The 18,480-nt window shown below is 44.4% G+C and overlaps 2 protein-coding genes across 4 annotated transcripts in view; one reads left to right on the top strand and one right to left on the bottom strand.

Annotated features, from left to right (window-relative positions):
* Positions 1–18,480, bottom strand: part of CTNNA2 (catenin alpha 2) — a 1,396,988-nt gene that overhangs the window by 415,120 nt on the left and 963,388 nt on the right. The gene's annotated exons all lie outside the window — the stretch shown is intronic.
* LRRTM1 (leucine rich repeat transmembrane neuronal 1) lies at positions 12,545–15,407 on the top strand. The gene is made up of 2 exons (XM_013967728.2): positions 12,545–13,135; positions 13,420–15,407. Exon 2 carries the CDS (start codon positions 13,479–13,481, stop codon positions 15,042–15,044), a length of 1,566 nt encoding a protein of 521 aa, XP_013823182.2. The 5' UTR covers positions 12,545–13,135; positions 13,420–13,478; the 3' UTR covers positions 15,045–15,407.

The following is an 18,480-nucleotide window of genomic DNA, read 5'->3' on the forward strand; positions in this document are numbered from 1 at the left end:
TCTGCAAAGACTTCTGATTGTGCATTATGCGTGTGTACCCACTCAGTCGTGTCTGACTCTTTGCAATGCTTTGGATTATAGCCTGCCAGGTTTCTCTGTCCATGGGATTTTTCAGGGAAGAATACTGGAGTGGGATGCCATTTTCCTCCTCCAGGGGATCTTCTGGACCCAGGGATCGAACCTGCATCTTCTGTGTCTCTTGGACTGCAGGTGAATTCTTTACTCCCTGAGCCATAGAGGAAGCTGTGCATCAGCTGCAGTCTAGTCTTTCTCACTGAGAACTTGCGTCTACTGCCACCATGGTAACTATCAAGCATGTTTCAGGGATTCCCTGGATCCTTATGTCCAGATGTAACCTCTGTTCACATCTTTAATTGCTTACTCTTATTTATTTACCTATTTATTTATTGAGTCATGCCTTGCAGCTTGCAGGATCTTAGTTCCCCAACCAGGGATTGAACCCAAGCCCTGGACAGTGAGAATTTGGAGTCCTAATCACTGGACCACCACTGGAATTCCCTTTAACTACTTACTCTTAACTCTAAACATTGGAGTTTTCTCTCACATCTTACTCTTCCTTATCTTCCATCTATCCTTAATCAATCCATTCATTTGAAGTCATCTTTAATTGTTTCTTGGAGAAATCATCATGGAAAGGATTGTGGATTCTACTATAAAACCATGTTTGTGCTTGTCCTGTCCTGTCCATCTCTCATGTAATAAAGTCAGTCTTACACGATATCTCAGTGGGGCAGATATGGGAGTCTCCCAGCTCCTCTCCCTGATTTCAGTATCCTTTTCCTGCTCTTCATGTTCAAGACAATCATCAGGATTTTGTTCCTTGGACCCACATTTTAGAAATCATAATCCTGATGGAAAGTCTTCTCAATCTGTCTCTAACACTCCAGTCTCATCTCTCCCCACTACCCTCCCTGTCATCCTGTGCTCCAGACACTGTAAACATATCAGAAGCACCTATAGCATTTTCACAGACTTTGCCGACTGGCTGGAGTAGCTTTCCTTCCCTCTGGTCAACCCTCCTCCTTTTCTCCCAGCCCCTCTGCCATAGCATGAATCACATTGCTTTGTTACCATCACCTCCACCCCAGATTCAAGAATACCCAAGGCAGGGACCACATTTTATCTAACTTTATCTCAACAGCTAAACTTCCATTTGACTTAAACTAACAAAAACAAATAAGAACAGCAGCAGCACTGATACTGAATTATTAAAAAGGCATTCTCAAGGTGCCTTGAAAGATTAAGAAGTGGTTCCAGAAAATGGGAGATGGCTGAATAAAGACATAAATGCATTCAACTGGCTAATTTACCACAGAAGGCTCACTGCTTATGGCTGGTGAGGGATTTCCTGCATGAACTAGATGTATGAAATGCAGTCACATATAAATGGCATTAATCTGTATGACTTCAAAAGCTGGGACCTTCCTGTGTTAACAATGTGTGCCTATATATCAATGCAATATAAAGTTTTTTTATATTTAACTCAGATTCCCAAGGCTATTGATTAAGCAAGAATTCAAGCCAGTTAATAAACACACTTCAGCAAGAATCTCTAAAAAGCCAGCACTGTGCCAGACTGCACGAACAGGAACGGGGGCACATTTATCAGTGCACTGTGGAAATCCTGTGCTCTTTATATATGGCTTCTCATAACTGATAGTCTTCCACACCTACAAGGGTAGATATTAGAGGGTTCTAAAAGCTGCAAGGACAAAATTAGCAACATCTGGAAAATTCTATAAAACAAGATAATTAAATGTTAAGATGTATCACAGACAGAATTTACTACTGAATTAAATTGGTTCCATTATTTGTGGTGAGGAGAGGAGGCGAGACTTGTTAATATCAAGCAGAAGAACTGTAGTTGTCCAGTTATCCCCATAAATCCTTGGGGCCTTGGAGAGAGAAATCATTGGGGCCTTGAGAGAAAAGAGATTTTTACACCAGCATCTTGTTACAGCATTTGAAATCCAAACTTTTAGAATCACTTCTTGGGATGGTGAGTGCCAAGGTAATGTCAAACACACCTGCCAGTTTACAATTAAATAAATGTTTCTGAACCTGCTCTGGCACATTGGTTTGACGTTATGTGCTCTGCTTATTTTCTCAGTCATGTCCGACTCTTTGCGACCCCATGGACTGTAGCCTGCCAGGCTGCTCTGTCCATGCGGATTCTCCAGGCAAGAATACTGGAGTGGGTTGCCATGTCCTCCTCCAGGGGATCTTCTCAACCCAGGGATCGAACCCAGGTCTCTCATATTGCAGGCAGATTCTTTATCACCTGAGCCACCAGGGAAGCCCAGGAATACTAGAGACGGTATCCTATCCCTTCTCCAGGGGATCTTCCCAACCCAGGAATTGAACCGGGGGTCTCCTGCATTGCAGGCGGATTCTTTACCAGCTGAGCTACCAGGGAAGCCCAGATTTGATGTTATAGGATGTCCCAAATAAGTGGGTGAAGCCATGAAAAACAAGATTTTGCATGATTGAGATAATGTTTGTGAATCATAAACAACAGTGCAGAGTCTAGTTCATTTCACAAATGTGTTTAAACACTCTAACTTCCACAGAGCATTGTAAGTAGCAGTGCATTAAACAGACATGAACACTTCTGTGGAAATAATCTGGCTGCCTAGTCACTTAATAGGATGTGGGAATGAAACCCTCGGAAGCTCCCAGAAGGAACACTGAAGACCCCAACACCCAAGGCTCCCTCTGCCTCTGCATAAAGGAGGGAGGAATGGGAATAGGAAGAAAGGATGGTTCCAAGTAACCAAGAACAGATTCCAACAAGGATCTTAGTGGGCACCCCAGCCAGATAAAGGAAAGGGAAATGAAAAGGCTTCTATTTGTGGTGGAGTGTGTGTGTGTGTGTGTGTGTGTGTGTGTGTGTGTGTGTGTGTGTGTGTGTGGAGTATATAGAGGAAAACAATAAAGCAGCAAAAGAGATATTAAGAGATATTGAGATTGAAATATGTCCTTTCAAGAGGACAATCTGGCCTTAGGAATTGAAAGCTTTTTTTTAAAGTCCACATCCTCTGAACCCAGTCCTGAGGGCTTTACTCTTGTGATTTAATAACCCCTTGCAGGCCCCACCTCCATATAACACGACACTGGGGATTAGGTTTCAATACATGAATTTCAGGGGATATAAACCATCAGTCTTTACTAGCGTGTGAGATGAGTGCAATTGTACTGTAGTTTGAGGATGCTTTGGCATTGCTTTTCTTTAGGATTGGAATGAAAACTGACCTTTTCCAGTCCCGTGGCCACTGCTGAGTTTTCCAAATATGCTGGCATATTGGGTGCAGCACTTTCACAGCATCATCTTTCAGGATTTGAAATAGCTCAACTGGAATTCCATCACCTCCACTAGCTCTGTTTGTAGTGATGCTTTCTAAGGCCCACTTGACTTCACATTCCAGGATGTCTCTCTCTCTAGGTGAGTGATCACACCATTGCGATTATCTGGGTCGTGAAGCTCTTTTTTGTACAGTTCTTCTGTGTATTTTTGCCACCTTTTCTTAATATTTTCTGCTTCTGTTAGGTCCATACCATTTCTATCCTTTATTGAGCCCATTTTTGCATGAAATGTTCTCTTGGTATCTCTAATTTTCTTGAAGAGATCTCTAGTCTTCCCCATTCTGTGGTTTTCCTTTATTTCTTTGCATTGATTGCTGAGGAAGGCTTTCTTTGGAACTCTGCATTCAGATGCTTTTATCTTTCCTTTTCTCCTTTGCATTTTGCTTCTCTTCTTTTCACAGCTATTTGTAAGGCCTCCTCTGCTGAAACTGAAACTCCAATACTTTGGCCACCTCATGCGAAGAGTTGCTGCTGCTGCTGCTGCTGCTAAGTCGCTTCAGTTGTCTCATTGGAAAAGACCCTGATGCTGGGAGGGATTGGAGGCAAGGGGAGAAGGGGACGACAGAGGATAAGATGGCTGGATGGCATCACTGACTCGATGGATGTGAGTCTGAGTGAACTCGGGGAGTTGGTGATGGACAGGGAGGCCTGGCGTGCTGCAATTCACGGGGTTGAAAGAGTCAGACATGACTGAGCGACTGAACTGATCTGAATTGAAATCATCAGTCTATTGTAGTGTATACATAAGGATGTTATCCCAGTAAATTTATAATGGCTAAAAACCAGATGCTGCCTAACTGGTAAGAAAGAAGAGATGGATAAATTTATTAGAATGGTTTGCAGTTATTGAAGATGATCCTATCAATTGGTACTCTGGCTATGGGAAAATGTCAACAATGAAAAAATCAGTTACAAAGTAGTATGTATTGGCATAATGTTATTGTATTTTTAGAAAATATAAATACATATAAAATAGACAAATTCTAGAAGAATATGCCCTCAACAATTAACAGTTTATCTCCAGGTGGTTAAATTTTAGGTGATAATCTTCATTTTAAATTTTATTTTTTTCTAGTCTTTTTTCCTTTTCTTCATTTTTTTATAATAAAAAAGTCAAACTTAAACATCTAACAGAAATACATACAGACTGACAGTGATAAGAAAAGAGGTGTAATATAGGCCAGGGATGCATAAAACACATACAAGGGCTCTACAAATTGCTGTGAAAAGAAGAGAAGTGAAAAGCAAAGGAGAAAGGAAAGATATAAGCATCTGAATGCAGAGTTCCAAAGAATAGCAAGGAGAGATAACAAAGCCTTCCTCAGCAATCAATGCAAAGAAATAGAGAAAAACAACAGAATGGAAAAAGACTAGCGATCTCTTCAAGAAAATTAGAGATACCAAGGGAACATTTCATGCAAAGATGGGCTCGATAAAGGACAGAAATGGCATGGACCTAAGAGAAGCAGAAGATATTAAGAAGAGGTGGCAAGAATACACAGAAGAACTGTACAAGAAAGAGCTTCATGACCAAGATAATCACGATGGTGTGATCAGTCACTTAGAGCCAGACATCTTGGAGTGTGAAGTCAAATGGGCCTTAGAAAACATCACTACAGACAAAGCTAGTGGAGGTGATGGAATTCCAGTTGAGCTATTTCAAATCCTGAAAGATGATGCTGTGAAAGTGCTGCACTCAACATGCCAGCAAATTTGCAAAACTCAGCAGTGGCCACAGGACTAGAAAAGGTCAGGTTTCATTCCAATCCCAAAGAAAGGCAATTCCAAAGAATGCTCAAATTACCGCACAATTGCACTCATCTCACATGCTAGTAAAGTAATGCTCAAAATTCTCCAATCCAGGCTTCAGCAGTACGTGAACTGTGAACTTCCACGTGTTCAAGCTGGTTTTAGAAAAGGCAGAGGAACCAGAGATCAAATTTCCAACATCTGCTGGATCATGGAAAAAACAAGAAAGTTCCAGAAAAACATCTATTTCTGCTTTATTGACTATGCCAAAGCCTTTGACTGTGTGGATCACAATAAACTGTGGAAAATTCTGAAAGAGATGGGAATATCGGACCACCTGACCTGCCTCTGGAGAAACCTATGTGCAGGTCAGGAAGCAACAGTTAGAACTGGAGATGGAACAACAGACTGGTTCCAAATGGGAAAAGGAGTACATCAAGGCTGTATACTGTCACTGTGCTTATTTAACTTCTATGCAGAGTACATCATGAGAAACGCTGGGCTAGAAGAAGCACAAGCTGGAATCAAGACTGCCCGGAGAAATATCAATAACCTCAGATATGCAGATGACACCACCCTTATGGCAGAAAGTGAAGAGGAACTAAAAAGCCTCTTGATGAAAGTGAAAAGGAGAGTGAAAAAGTTGGCTTAAAGCTCAACATTCAGAAAACGAAGATCATGGCATCTGGTCCCATCACTTCATGACAAATAGATGGGGAAACAGCATCTGACTTTATTTTTTTGGGCCCCAAAATCACTGCAGACGGTGACTGCAGCCATGAAATTAAAAGACGCTCATTTCTTGGAAGGAAAGTTATGACCAACCTAGATAGTATATTGAAAGGCAGAGATATAACTTTGCCAACAAAGGTCCATCTAGTCAAGGCTATGGTTTTTCCAGTGGTCATGTATGGACGTGAGAGTTGGACTGTGAAGAAAGCTGAGCGCCGAAGAATTGATGCTTTTGAACTTGGTGTTGGAGAAGACCCTTGAGAGTCCCTTGGACTGTAATGAAATCCAACCAGTCCATTCTAAAGGAAATCAGTCCTGGATGTTCATTGGAAGGACTGATGTTGAAGCTGAAACTTCAATACTCTGGCCACCTCATACGAAGAGTTGACTTATTGGCAAAGACCGTGATGCTGGGAGGGATTGAGGGAAGGAGGAGAAGGGGACAACAGAGGATGAGATGGCTGGATGGCATCACCGACTCGATGGACATGAGTTTGAGTGAACTCCCGGAGTTGGTGATGGACAGGGAGGCCTGGCATGCTGCGATTCATGGGGTCACAAAGAGTCAGACACGACTGAGCGACTGAACTTAACTGAACTGATACTTACTGCCACACGTGTGTGTGTGTGTGTGTGTGTGTGTGTGTGTGCTCAGTCTTATCTGACTCTTTGCAACCCCATGGACTATAGCCCACTAGTCTCCTCTGTCTATGGAATTTTGCAAGCAAGAAGACTAGAGTAGGTTGCCATTTCCTACTCCAAAGGATCTTCCCAACCCAGGGATCAAACCTGCATCTCTTGCATTGGCAGGCAAATTCTTTACCATGGTTCCATCTGGGAAGCAACCAACCTTTAGTAAGAGCCCTACTAAGTGCTAAGTACTGAGGTATACACAGATTTTGAATTCTGTGTTTGGAATTGAATAGAACAGAGAACAAGATTCAGAAAATGCAAGGTTTTTATCTGAATTCTACAACCAATCTTGGGCAATCGCTTAACATTTCTGACCCTTCAATTCCTCAGTTATAAAACTAGACATTAATGATATCTGGGTTACTTTTTCAGGTTAGAATGTGAATACTTCTAATAGAATGCTCTAATAGAATGCTTTTCAAAATTTAATTTTAACCTGGAGTTAATGGTAAAATGCAGATTTGATTCAATATATCTAGAAAGAAACCTAAGCTTCTGCCTTTCTAACATGCTGTAAGGCTGCTAGTTCTAGGCTTACATTTTTGAGTTGCAAAACTCTAATATACATGATCTCATTGAATTTTCCCCAAGAATCCTTTAAGATGGCCATCCTTGGTCCTATTTGACTGATAATGGAGTGACCTGTGTAGGATCATACTCAGAGAGAATGGGAAAGCAGAAGTCTTATTATTCCTAAGCTCCAAGATGTTTAATGTCGCATTCAGTTCTAAACTACTATAATTAGAAATGACTGCCACATTCACATAAAGTGAACAGCATCAGCAGCAGAATTGATAAAGGTAAGCTGTTAACAGAGTTCAGAAGAATGAGAGATCACTTTACATGGGAATCAATAAAGAAGACATAGAGGAAATTTAACATCAGCCTTGAAGGATGGCAAGGATGAAGGTAAGCAAAGATGGAGAGAGTATATACAGCAGTTAGGTGTAATATGGCACGATCAGGGGAGCTTGCAGAGTGGGGCCTGGGATAGCAGAACAGGCCTCAGGAACTAATCCACATATTTGTTACAAGAGCCAAAGATAACTCGAAGGTGTTCAGTCTTAGAGACTAGAAAGTGAAAGTGAAGTCACTCAGTCGTGTCCAACTCTTTGCAACCCTATAGACTGTAGCCTACCAGGCTCCTCCATCCATGGAATTTTCCAGGCAAGAGTACTGGAGTGGGTTGCCATTTTCTTCAAAACTAGAAGGATACAGCAAACTAAAATTTTCAGCATAGCTTTGGAAACCCTTTTTAAAAATATATAATTCATTTAATGGCAACTGGTAATCATCAAATTAGCGATGGTCACCTTCAAAAGTTATTATACAAGTTATGCTGTCATTTCTCAAGGTTGACCACATACCTGAAGTCACAGACATTTCCCACCTAAGATACGTCATTTAAATCAGACTTAATTTATCACCAGTATTTGTAAAACCACACCTAGCTAAAGAACTAGGTCTGGGGACCAATATGTGGTCTTAATACAGGGAAGGTTTGGAAGCCCTTTACCAACTTCCTTCCTCTCCCAACACTTCCTCTGTCTCTGTCCCTCTTCTTCCCTCTGAGAACTAGGGAATTAATCCACTCATCACGACGTAAGGCTTTCATTTCCCTGTCCTAGGTATGCTTTCACGATGCCGCCCCTCAGGTCCGCGAGCCTACGTCTTGAGCCTGTACTCCATAAACTTTACTTTTTCAGTGAAGCTTTTTAGCATTGGCCCCATCTTACCTGTCAGCTCTTCTCATTTATGTGTTCTAGGGACATCTGCTGTCAAGCACTGGGCAATAAATAAATATTATCAGCAAAGTCCCTCAGTGTCTGCTTCTCCCTCTTACCTAAAGTTCCAGGAGGAAAGCACTGAGTCATTGCATTTCCTTGGTTTACTCCCACGATTTAACATCTTGCATTGAGCATAGTAAGTACTGCCTTAGTGCTAGCCATATTACTACCTTGTTCTAAGAGGAGGATAAAGTTTGATAAGAAAAATGACCTTCTTTTAAAGAAAAAAAAAAAAAAGCTCCTTTAAGTAGATCTCCTGAGAGAAGCCTTAAGTCCTTACCCTTTGGCTCCAAAGCATGTTGTAAAAGGCCAGTTGTATGTGGCCTGCCTATAGGAACAAAAGAGTTAATTTTCTCCTTTTGAAATTGTGACTCCCACCCTCTTTCCCTACCTCTAAATGTTTCCTTTTAAAGAAAAGCCATGGCTCACTGCTACGGAAAATTAAAGATAATCACATAAAGATCAAGGTCCAGGCTGGTGCAAGCACTGAGAGAACATTAAAATCACGACTTGAATTTCTCTTGTCCTGAGCACTGCCAAGGACTCCTAATGGAAAGCCAGTCTTCAGAAGACATGCTTATATCAGACTTTTATTACTTGTACCTCTTGGTTCACAAATTATTTTGACTCAAAAAAATTGGAGGTGGCCTTCAGTTGAGATGAAATGGAAGAGGTACAACATATTCATAGATATAACATATTCACTCCTGAATATTCATTGGAGGGACTGATGCTGAAGCTGAAACTCCAATACTTTGGCCACCTGATGCAAACAACCGACTCACTGGAAAAGACTCTGATGCTGGAGAAGATTGAAGGCGGGAGAAGGGGGTGTTTTGAAATGGTTGGATGGCATCACTGATGTGATGGACATAAGTTTGAGTAGGCTCCAGGAGTTGGTGATAGATAGGGAAGCCCGGTGTGCTGCAGTCCATGGGGTCGCAAAGAGTCGGACACAACTGAGCGACTGAACTGAACTCATATATATACACACACACATTAAACTGTGTGTGACTACCCTCCTCCACCCCATCACAACATCAAGTACCGAGAAAAAGCAGGAGAGTTTATTATGCAAAGTTTAATGTATAAGGCTTAGGAGAAGAGGAATTAATTACATCTCCTTCCTCCAAGCTATACTTCTGGCCTCCCCAGCTGCATCAAACTTGCTCTTCCACCTCCTCTTAGTTCCAGATTGTGTTTTGGCAATCAGACTCACACTTCACCTACCTCAGAGTTTCTTCCCATTTTCAGAAGCCTCAATTTCAAGATTCTTGTCCTTTCTTACCCCACTCCCCAATCACACGTTGGCCTGATGGCTTGAGGTGGTTTTCTTGATGATCAACTACTACGGCCATTCAGGAAGGATGCTTAATCTTTGTCCCCGTACAAACATGGAAGTTATCAAGGGTGTTTTAAAGGGTGAAAAGTATCTCTCATCAACATCCAAGGCTCAAGAAGACATCTACCAACAGAAAGCTGTGCTTAGCTCAGAAAAAGAGATTGATCATGTATACACACAACTGTCACATTATAACCTAGCATGTTAGATGTTCTCACAAGAGAGGTACAGAGATATGAGAGCTCAAACAAGAGGAACAAGAGAATTTAGGTGAACTCTTTCATTTTCTTACTTTTTAATTGTGTTGGGCCCTAAGATGCATGAAATTAAAACTGGTGAAAACCAGCCACATCAACTTGCTGTGGTGACTCAAAAGTTGTCGTTTCTCAACTCAACTTTGCTGAAACACTTGATTCATGTTGTTCTTATTTAACCTAATTTGCATTGATTTAATCAGGGCTGGTATGCTTTAAATACATAATAAATTGGGATTCTGCAACTCAGATGACTTAGAATAGCTAAATTTCAATAAAGCTCATTTCAATCTGTTAATGTATACGGTTCTGCCAAGGGGTTTAAAACCGTAGAAAAGATGCAAACTTGCCACATTAGAAGTGGGAAAGGTTTAAAGATACCATCCAGATGAAATGATTTGGGGGATAATAATGTGAAAAGCAATATATATGTACATACATATATTTTAATTACAGCCGAGACACATCTTCTACGTTTTAAGTAGCGTACTTAAAAGAAAACTCACATATAAATGCAGTGAATTTAATTTTATTCTCCTTCCTTCTTGCCAACACTCAACTCTTTTCTGCCTCTCTGTACCAGCTCTACAAATCAAGTGACATCCAAAGTGGGACCTCTTCTTGCCCATTTGGCAGGCTCTATCATCACTTTGCCAAGCTGCCTACATTAGGAGAATTTTCTTCCTAGCAGCCATGGGGATTGGGTGGCTTGTACTCAACAATACTTGCTGAATGGTTGGCCAATGTTTACCCCTGCCCGCCCCAGCCTCCCAACCCTTTATAGTTTATGGCTCAATCAGCCGGCTTGCTGTCAGGAATAATTGTTTTGGCAAGAGGTGAAAACACTTGATGGTGAAATTGTTTGTCTGTTAAAGTGTTCTGCAGCACCTTGAAGGTGCCAGGACAAAACCCGCAGGTGCTCAGCAGAGTTGAGAAAGAGGCAAGAGTGACAGAGAGGCAACCATCAAGAATGGGATGGGAAGACCACCACTTTGATGTGGGAGAGGAGAAAAGAAAAACTACCTGTGCCAGTAAGAAGCTGTGAGACCTTGAATAATCACCCAGTGAATCTTTGCTTGGGTTTTGTTATGTACAAAATTAAGGGGGTTGATTTCCAAATGTCTCTTTTAGCTCCTAAGACAGCATGTGATGTCTAGGACATTCAGATTTGTTTTCCTTCCAATTAAATGATGCATCTCAGAGATGAATGACCAGGGCAGAGCTCAGAGGAATAAAAAAATGGAATGATTCATGCCCTTGTTCGTATGACTTTTCCTGAAAAGTATCACCAGTCTTTGGTGACTTTGATTCCACTGGTTGGTGTCTTCAGCTTGGGTGTTAAGGCCCAGCCAAGTTACTTGTCCAAAGCAAGTCCAGTTCATTCTTATCAAATGTGAGTACAACTACAGATGATGCCCACTTATTTTCAGTACCTAACAGTCAGACATGATAGAAATGCAAAGTGAGGCGATGGGAGTTCACATTTGATTCTCCCTATCACCATTCTGGGCATCTTAAGTCAAGACGGTAAGCTTATCCACTCACTTCTGGCAGGGCTTCTCTGTCATTCTTTAAAAAAAAAAAAAAAAAGATCACCAACAGGTTCCTGACCATAGCAATGCAGACCCTCTCCAAACAAGCTGAGATAAGACAGAGCTCATTACAAGCTGAAGGAGCCCATCCATAAATGATTGTTAATGGAAATAATCAGGCAAGGACATCTCTTCACACTCAGAAGGCACAATTTAGTAACAGTGTCAAAGCTTAAGTAGAGGTGTGTATGGAAGTGGGTTTAAACGACCCCTTCTCCGCTCATTCTCTGGCATATTCCCCTGGAGTGGAGTGTACTGCAGGGTTCTGTAATCACCGTGAGCAGCACGTCAGGGTCAGCCCTCCCGTGTCAAGCAGTAAAATCTTTCTTTAATCCACCCGGGACCTCACTGACATCTATGGAGACTAGTGAAGCCCCGGGGGGATCTTGGGCAAGAAAGACTCTCTGTACACAGATATACATACGTTTCAGCCACTCTGGGTCTCCTACCTTTGTATTGGGATGGCTTCCCAAATCGGCCGAGTTTGAAAAGCATTCCCCTCACCCCCCCACCCCATCCACAACCCAAAAGGGCTGGCTGACTGCAGAACTCCAGTCCTCGCAAGGAAAAAAAAAAAAAAAAATCTCAGCCAAGTCCCCACAATCATTGCCTTCCTCTAGCTTCTCTCAAGTTGCTTTTCTAAAGCAAGGGACCAAATGTTGATTTCTCTACGAATTCCTACGTACCTCTTACACGTAGACAGCTTTAAAGCGGGAGGGGGGGAACATTCCTCAAAGGGAAAGGAGAGGGGGAGCAGAACAGAGTATTTCAGTCTCCCACTTGGAAATATCTCAGTGGTTGATGATGCTTTCCCATACCTTCATCCGCCTTCTTTTTTTTTTTTTTTTGAAATATGGACTAAAAAGCTGAAAGTGTTTTCCTTTTCATCAAAGAACATATATTACTTTAGTGGTTCGGTAAAATGTTGGTTTTCTGCCCACCCCTTTTCAATCTGCCCATGTCTGAGGTGCTCCGGGAAGACGCACAATCGTGAGCAGCTTACGACACTCAGTGAGCAGTAGGTGCCGGTGCAATCTCGCGCCGCACATTGCCTGGCGGAGGGAAGGAGCCGGGGCGCCGCTCCCTGCTCCCCGCGCCGCCGCCCGCACCTCCCCGCCGCCCGCAAAGGATGAGCGAGCCCGCTCTCCGCAGCCGCCCCGGGCTCGAATGGCAGGCGGTCTCCGCGGAAGAAAAGGTGGCGCCGGTCAGGGGTCCTTTCCAATGACGGACATTAACCAGACTGTCAAATCCTGGGGAGTCGCGAGCCCCGAGTTTGGAGTTTTTTTGTTTTTTTTTTTTTTTTTTCCCCACAACGTCACAGTCCGAACTGCAGAGGGAAAGGACAGCGGCAGGAAGGCGAAACCCCGGCTCCCCGCACGTAGTTGGGAAACTTGCAGGTCCTAGAAGTCGCCTCCCCGCCTCGCCGGCCGCCCTTGCAGCCCGGAGCCGAGCAGCAAAGTGAGACATTGTGCGCCTGCCAGATCCGCCGGCCGCGGACCGGGGCTGCCTCGGAAACACAGAGGGGTCTTCTCTCGCCCTGCATATAATTAGCCTGCACACAAAGGGAGCAGCTGAATGGAGGTTGTCACTCTCTGGAAAAGGGTGGGTAAGACACTTTTTAATTAAATTCTTTCCCGAAGATTTTTTTTTTTTTCCTCCCTTTTCTTTGCTGCAGCATCTAACATGGACCAAATCACCATCTCTTTGATCTTTTTCCGTGGCTGTGAACTTTCTATGCTGCCCAGCTTTCTGCATGCTTAGAGGTGAACGTGTGGCTTTGGGGAGTGGGGGGGGGGAGTCCTGCTTTATTTCAATATATTTATTTGATTGTTGCCCTTTTCTCCCCCCTCCCCCGCTCCCCTCCCTCGGAATAAAATATGATGTAGATTTCTGACCGAGCGCTTCCAATGGACATTCTCCAGCCTCTCTGGAAAGATTCTCGCTAATGGATTTCCTGCTGCTAGGTCTCTGTCTACACTGGCTGCTGAGGAGGCCCTCGGGGGTGGTCTTGTGTTTGCTGGGGGCCTGCTTTCAGATGCTGCCCGCCGCCCCCAGCGGGTGCCCGCAGCTGTGCCGGTGCGAGGGGCGGCTGCTGTACTGCGAGGCGCTCAACCTCACCGAGGCGCCCCACAACCTGTCCGGCCTGCTGGGCTTGTCCCTGCGCTACAACAGCCTCTCGGAGCTGCGCGCCGGCCAGTTCACGGGGTTAATGCAGCTCACGTGGCTCTATCTGGATCACAATCACATCTGCTCGGTGCAGGGGGACGCCTTTCAGAAACTGCGCCGAGTTAAGGAACTCACCCTGAGTTCCAACCAGATCACCCAGCTGGCCAACACCACCTTCCGGCCCATGCCCAACCTGCGCAGCGTGGACCTCTCGTACAACAAGCTGCAGGCGCTGGCGCCCGACCTCTTCCACGGGCTGCGGAAGCTCACCACGCTGCACATGCGGGCCAACGCCATCCAGTTCGTGCCCGTGCGCATCTTCCAGGACTGCCGCAGCCTCAAGTTTCTCGACATCGGATACAATCAGCTCAAGAGTCTGGCGCGCAACTCTTTCGCCGGCTTGTTCAAGCTCACCGAGCTGCACCTGGAGCACAACGATTTGGTCAAGGTGAATTTCGCCCACTTCCCGCGCCTCATCTCCCTGCACTCTCTCTGCCTGAGGAGGAACAAGGTGGCCATTGTGGTCAGCTCTCTGGACTGGGTGTGGAACCTGGAGAAAATGGACCTGTCGGGCAACGAGATCGAGTACATGGAGCCCCACGTGTTCGAGACCGTGCCGCACCTCCAGTCCCTGCAGCTGGACTCCAACCGCCTCACCTACGTCGAGCCCCGGATCCTCAACTCCTGGAAGTCACTGACCAGCATCACCCTGGCCGGGAACCTCTGGGACTGTGGGCGCAACGTGTGCGCCCTGGCCTCCTGGCTCAGCAACTTCCAGGGGCGCTACGATGGCAACTTGCAGTGCGCCAGCCCCGAGTACGCGCAGGGCGAGGACGTCCTGGACGCCGTGTACGCGTTCCACCTGTGCGAGGAGGGAGCTGAGCCCACCAGCGGCCACCTGCTCTCGGCCGTCACCAACCGCAGCGACCTGGGGTCCCCCGCCGGCCCGGCCACCACACTCGCTGACGACAGGGAGGGGCAGCCCGACAGCACGCCCGAGCCTGTTACCGTGGCTCTCCCCGGCGAACACGCAGAGAATGCCGTGCAGATCCACAAGGTGGTCACCGGCACCATGGCCCTCATTTTCTCCTTCCTTATTGTGGTCTTGGTGCTCTATGTCTCCTGGAAGTGTTTCCCAGCCAGCCTCAGGCAGCTCAGACAGTGCTTTGTCACGCAGCGCAGGAAGCAAAAGCAGAAACAGACCATGCATCAGATGGCTGCCATGTCTGCCCAGGAATACTACGTTGATTACAAACCGAACCACATTGAGGGAGCCCTGGTCATCATCAACGAGTATGGCTCGTGTACCTGCCACCAGCAGCCCGCGAGAGAATGCGAGGTGTGATTGCCCTAGAGACTCTCAACCCGTGCGCTACCAAATACGCCTGGACAACCGGGGCGGGCCGGCGAGTGCCAGGCTGGGGTCTGTGCTCTGATACGCTCCTTGACTGAAACTGTAAGGGGATCACTCCCAGAGACTTGACATTTTAGCTTTATTGTGTCTTTAAAAAAAAAAGAGAGAGATCAAACACAACAAAACCCCACCCCACAACCTTCAGGACAGTCTATCTTAAATTTCATATGAAAACTCCTTCCTCCCTTTGAAGATCTGTCCATATTCAGGAATCTGAGAGTGTAAAAAGGTACCAATCATTGATTTTTTTTTTTGTAAACTTAAAATGTTTAAAATAAAATAGCATTTACAGTTTTTACAGACTGGTGTAACCTAAATGAATTGTTACCTGTGTTAAAAGAGAAGTAACAGTTACAATTTCCTACCTCTGTATGTGTGTGTGGGTGGGTGTGTGCATGGGTGTGTTTGTAGGGGTGATCTAGTGGCCAGAGGGAAAATCCAGAAATTCAAGAGCAAAGTAGCCAGGCTCATATTGAGACATTAAGAAGGACAAACAGCTTATCAGGTGGTTGTACCCCACATGATTAAGGACTGAAAAAGTCAGACCCTCTATATTATGTTTGGGGGAGCAAAGTATAATTTAGCCACTTTGAAGCAAGTGAAAGGCGAACTGAGGACTGAGCATCCTTGATCAGCCTTGAAGGCAGGGATCATGGCAAATGCTTTTTAAAAGGCAGTGCCAGACAGTTTTTCCTATGAACAAGAAACGTTTTCGCACTTAATACAAAGCATCTTTCAAATCAATTCAAAACCTCACCCCCAAATGCCTCTGTTCTTCTATGCCTTTGATTCACCAGACTTAGTAGCATTTGTGCCCCTTTTCCATACTTTTCCGAGTGAAAGACCCTCAGCTCCTGCTCTCTTGTGGTTTGACTCAGGGAAATAAAGCAAAATCCAAACGCTTGGTGATGAAGGCTGTGCTTCCTGGAGCATATTGCTAAGACTGCAGCAGGCTGAGGCTCTCATGGGGAAAACACACTTCTAGCTGCTGAGGGGAACAGTGGGAAGAGCCTACCTCAGGCTGAATGCCTACCTGGGTGCTGCCTGAAGCAGGAGACTTTACAGGCAGGCTCATGTAGAAGTGATGGGGGTAGGGTAGAATGGGAAAGATGAGCTTTTGAGCCTATCTTCCAATATTACTGAGATGGGAATAATTTGTTAACCCAGTATAGAAAAGCTGCCTCTGTTCAGATAACCCTGTTGTGAAATGGTTGCTTTCACTGTGAGGTTTCAGTTCTTTTTCTGTGTTGGGGTCAATGACTGCCCCTTGCCAACCTTCATAGGTTTCTAGGTCCATAGAGATGTAGGTTGTTTATTGAACTAAACTTAAGAGTGGTACCAGGTGGTGGGTGCAGGGCAGGAAAAGGGGAGGAGGTGTGGTGGATGGGAGGGGTCTTTCACTAGCTAACAATTTAAGTAAATGTATGATTGAAATAAACTGTCATGAGTGAAAGCTGGTGAACTAATATTGTCTGGAGTCTAAAAGTCTTCCTCAAACTCAGGTGTTTAACCTCTCTGAATGATCCAGCAGACAGGCATCTTTGTATTTTCGCTTTTCTTTTGAGAGAGAGAGAAGTCGGAATAGCAGGAAGAGGGATGGGGGAGAGAAAATATACACCACCACCTTCTCCAAAAATGCAAATGCCTCCAGTCACCCATCTAAAGAGGCAAAGTCAGCTGTTTGAAATGCAGAATGGCATCACCAGGAGGTTTACTTAAGCTGAGGATTGAAGGTAGATTTCTCTTCTACCTATGGAGAAATTACTGTGCCTAAGAATACTGCTTCTAAGAGACTAAGAAGCTCTTTCAAGAGAAATATTTTGGAAATGTCTCTAAGATGTTAAGCTTTGTTAGATAGCTCCTTACATATATATACATACACACACACATGCAACGTATACCATAAGCTCATTCTTTCTGATCACGAGACCTCATCTTATTTTGTTTGTAATTAAAACATGACTTTATGATATATACCATGCATACAGTACCCATTTAGACTACTAATGTTCTAGAAGAGAGGTGCCTTGATAACTTCAAGGAGGGGGTTTTGGATTCAGTCTTTATGATCATTTGGAGATGCCATTGTAAATACCATCTTGGGGGGCAGGGGTTGCAGGGACATCTATAATGAAATTCCACTGAAGAGACCTCTAGAAGACAACTGATTTTTCTGGGAACAACAACAACAAAAAATCCCCCAATTGTGCAACTGTAGGATTCAATCCTTAGATTCCATTGATTTAATCTCCTCTTAAGAAGCCTACTGGGATCCAGTGCCAAAAGCTGCTCTGGCTTGGTGCATTAAGGGCCCTGTTGGTGTGCTTGTAGGGAAAGCTTCCAGAAGCAGAGCCTTTCTGGAAAACAGCAGAGGCAGAGATCCACCCTAACCCCTAGAAATGTGTAGACTGGAGACTGGAGAATCTCCTATCCCGAAGACTTTTTTGTCTCCTTCATTCTTCTTTTTAAAATGTGGCCATGAGAAAAAATTAGAGAATAATCATGCTTTGTTATATGCTGCTGACACCCCCACTCCTCCCCATATGACTAAACACCACGTGTACAGAAGACCTGAAGTCCATGTAAATCTAATGAAATACTATTGTAGAGAGGACTCTGTACTCTGAGACCTGCAAAACTGACGATGGTCATGCAAAGCTATGTTCTTACTTTGTGTGTGTGCGCGCGTGTGTGCCTGTGTGTCTGCACTGTGTCTTTGTAGGCAAGCAAATGTGTTTTCTACACAAACAGAGGAATTCAGCTCATTCCGTTTCGTGCTCCTGCACTTCTTGCTTTGGAAGTGGGAGGGGGGAGGCAAGAATGTGGGAAATCCGATAGTTTTAACTAAGGTTTTATGACACTTGAAATCTTTTCTTTCTTAAATTAATTGATCTTTAAGCTTCAACAAACTTCCTGTGACCCCCTCTAAGGAAACTACTGAGTATTTAAAAGAGAATCTCATTTTTAAAGGTGTAGCACCTTGTTTTTGGTGGTTGTTCTTCCCATGGAGGGTGCTAATCTCATTGTCCTGTGTTGTCTGGAAAGAATTTAAAGCTACGATTCATGTCTCTTCCTGGGCATTGTGATGGATTAACCCTCCATTTGCACTACCTCCCCAGCTGATTAAAGTTCAGCCCTGCCTGGTATACAGGTTTCTTGAATATTTATAAATGGAAAAGAAAAAGTCTTTTGAAATGACAAATAACACTCTCAGACCAGACTTAGCCCTGGTAGGTTTCTTTTTAGGTGCTACCAGAGGGAGTAGGTTAAATGAAACCCTTTCTCTGGCCTTCACTCCCAAGAAAGACAGCCCTTGGGACTCAGACTCCAGCTCTGAGAGTTGAAACCACCAGGTAGCTCAGGTTCT

The sequence above is a fragment of the Capra hircus genome, chromosome 11 (genome assembly GCF_001704415.2).
Source record: "Capra hircus breed San Clemente chromosome 11, ASM170441v1, whole genome shotgun sequence".
Classification (NCBI taxonomy): domain Eukaryota; kingdom Metazoa; phylum Chordata; class Mammalia; order Artiodactyla; family Bovidae; genus Capra; species Capra hircus.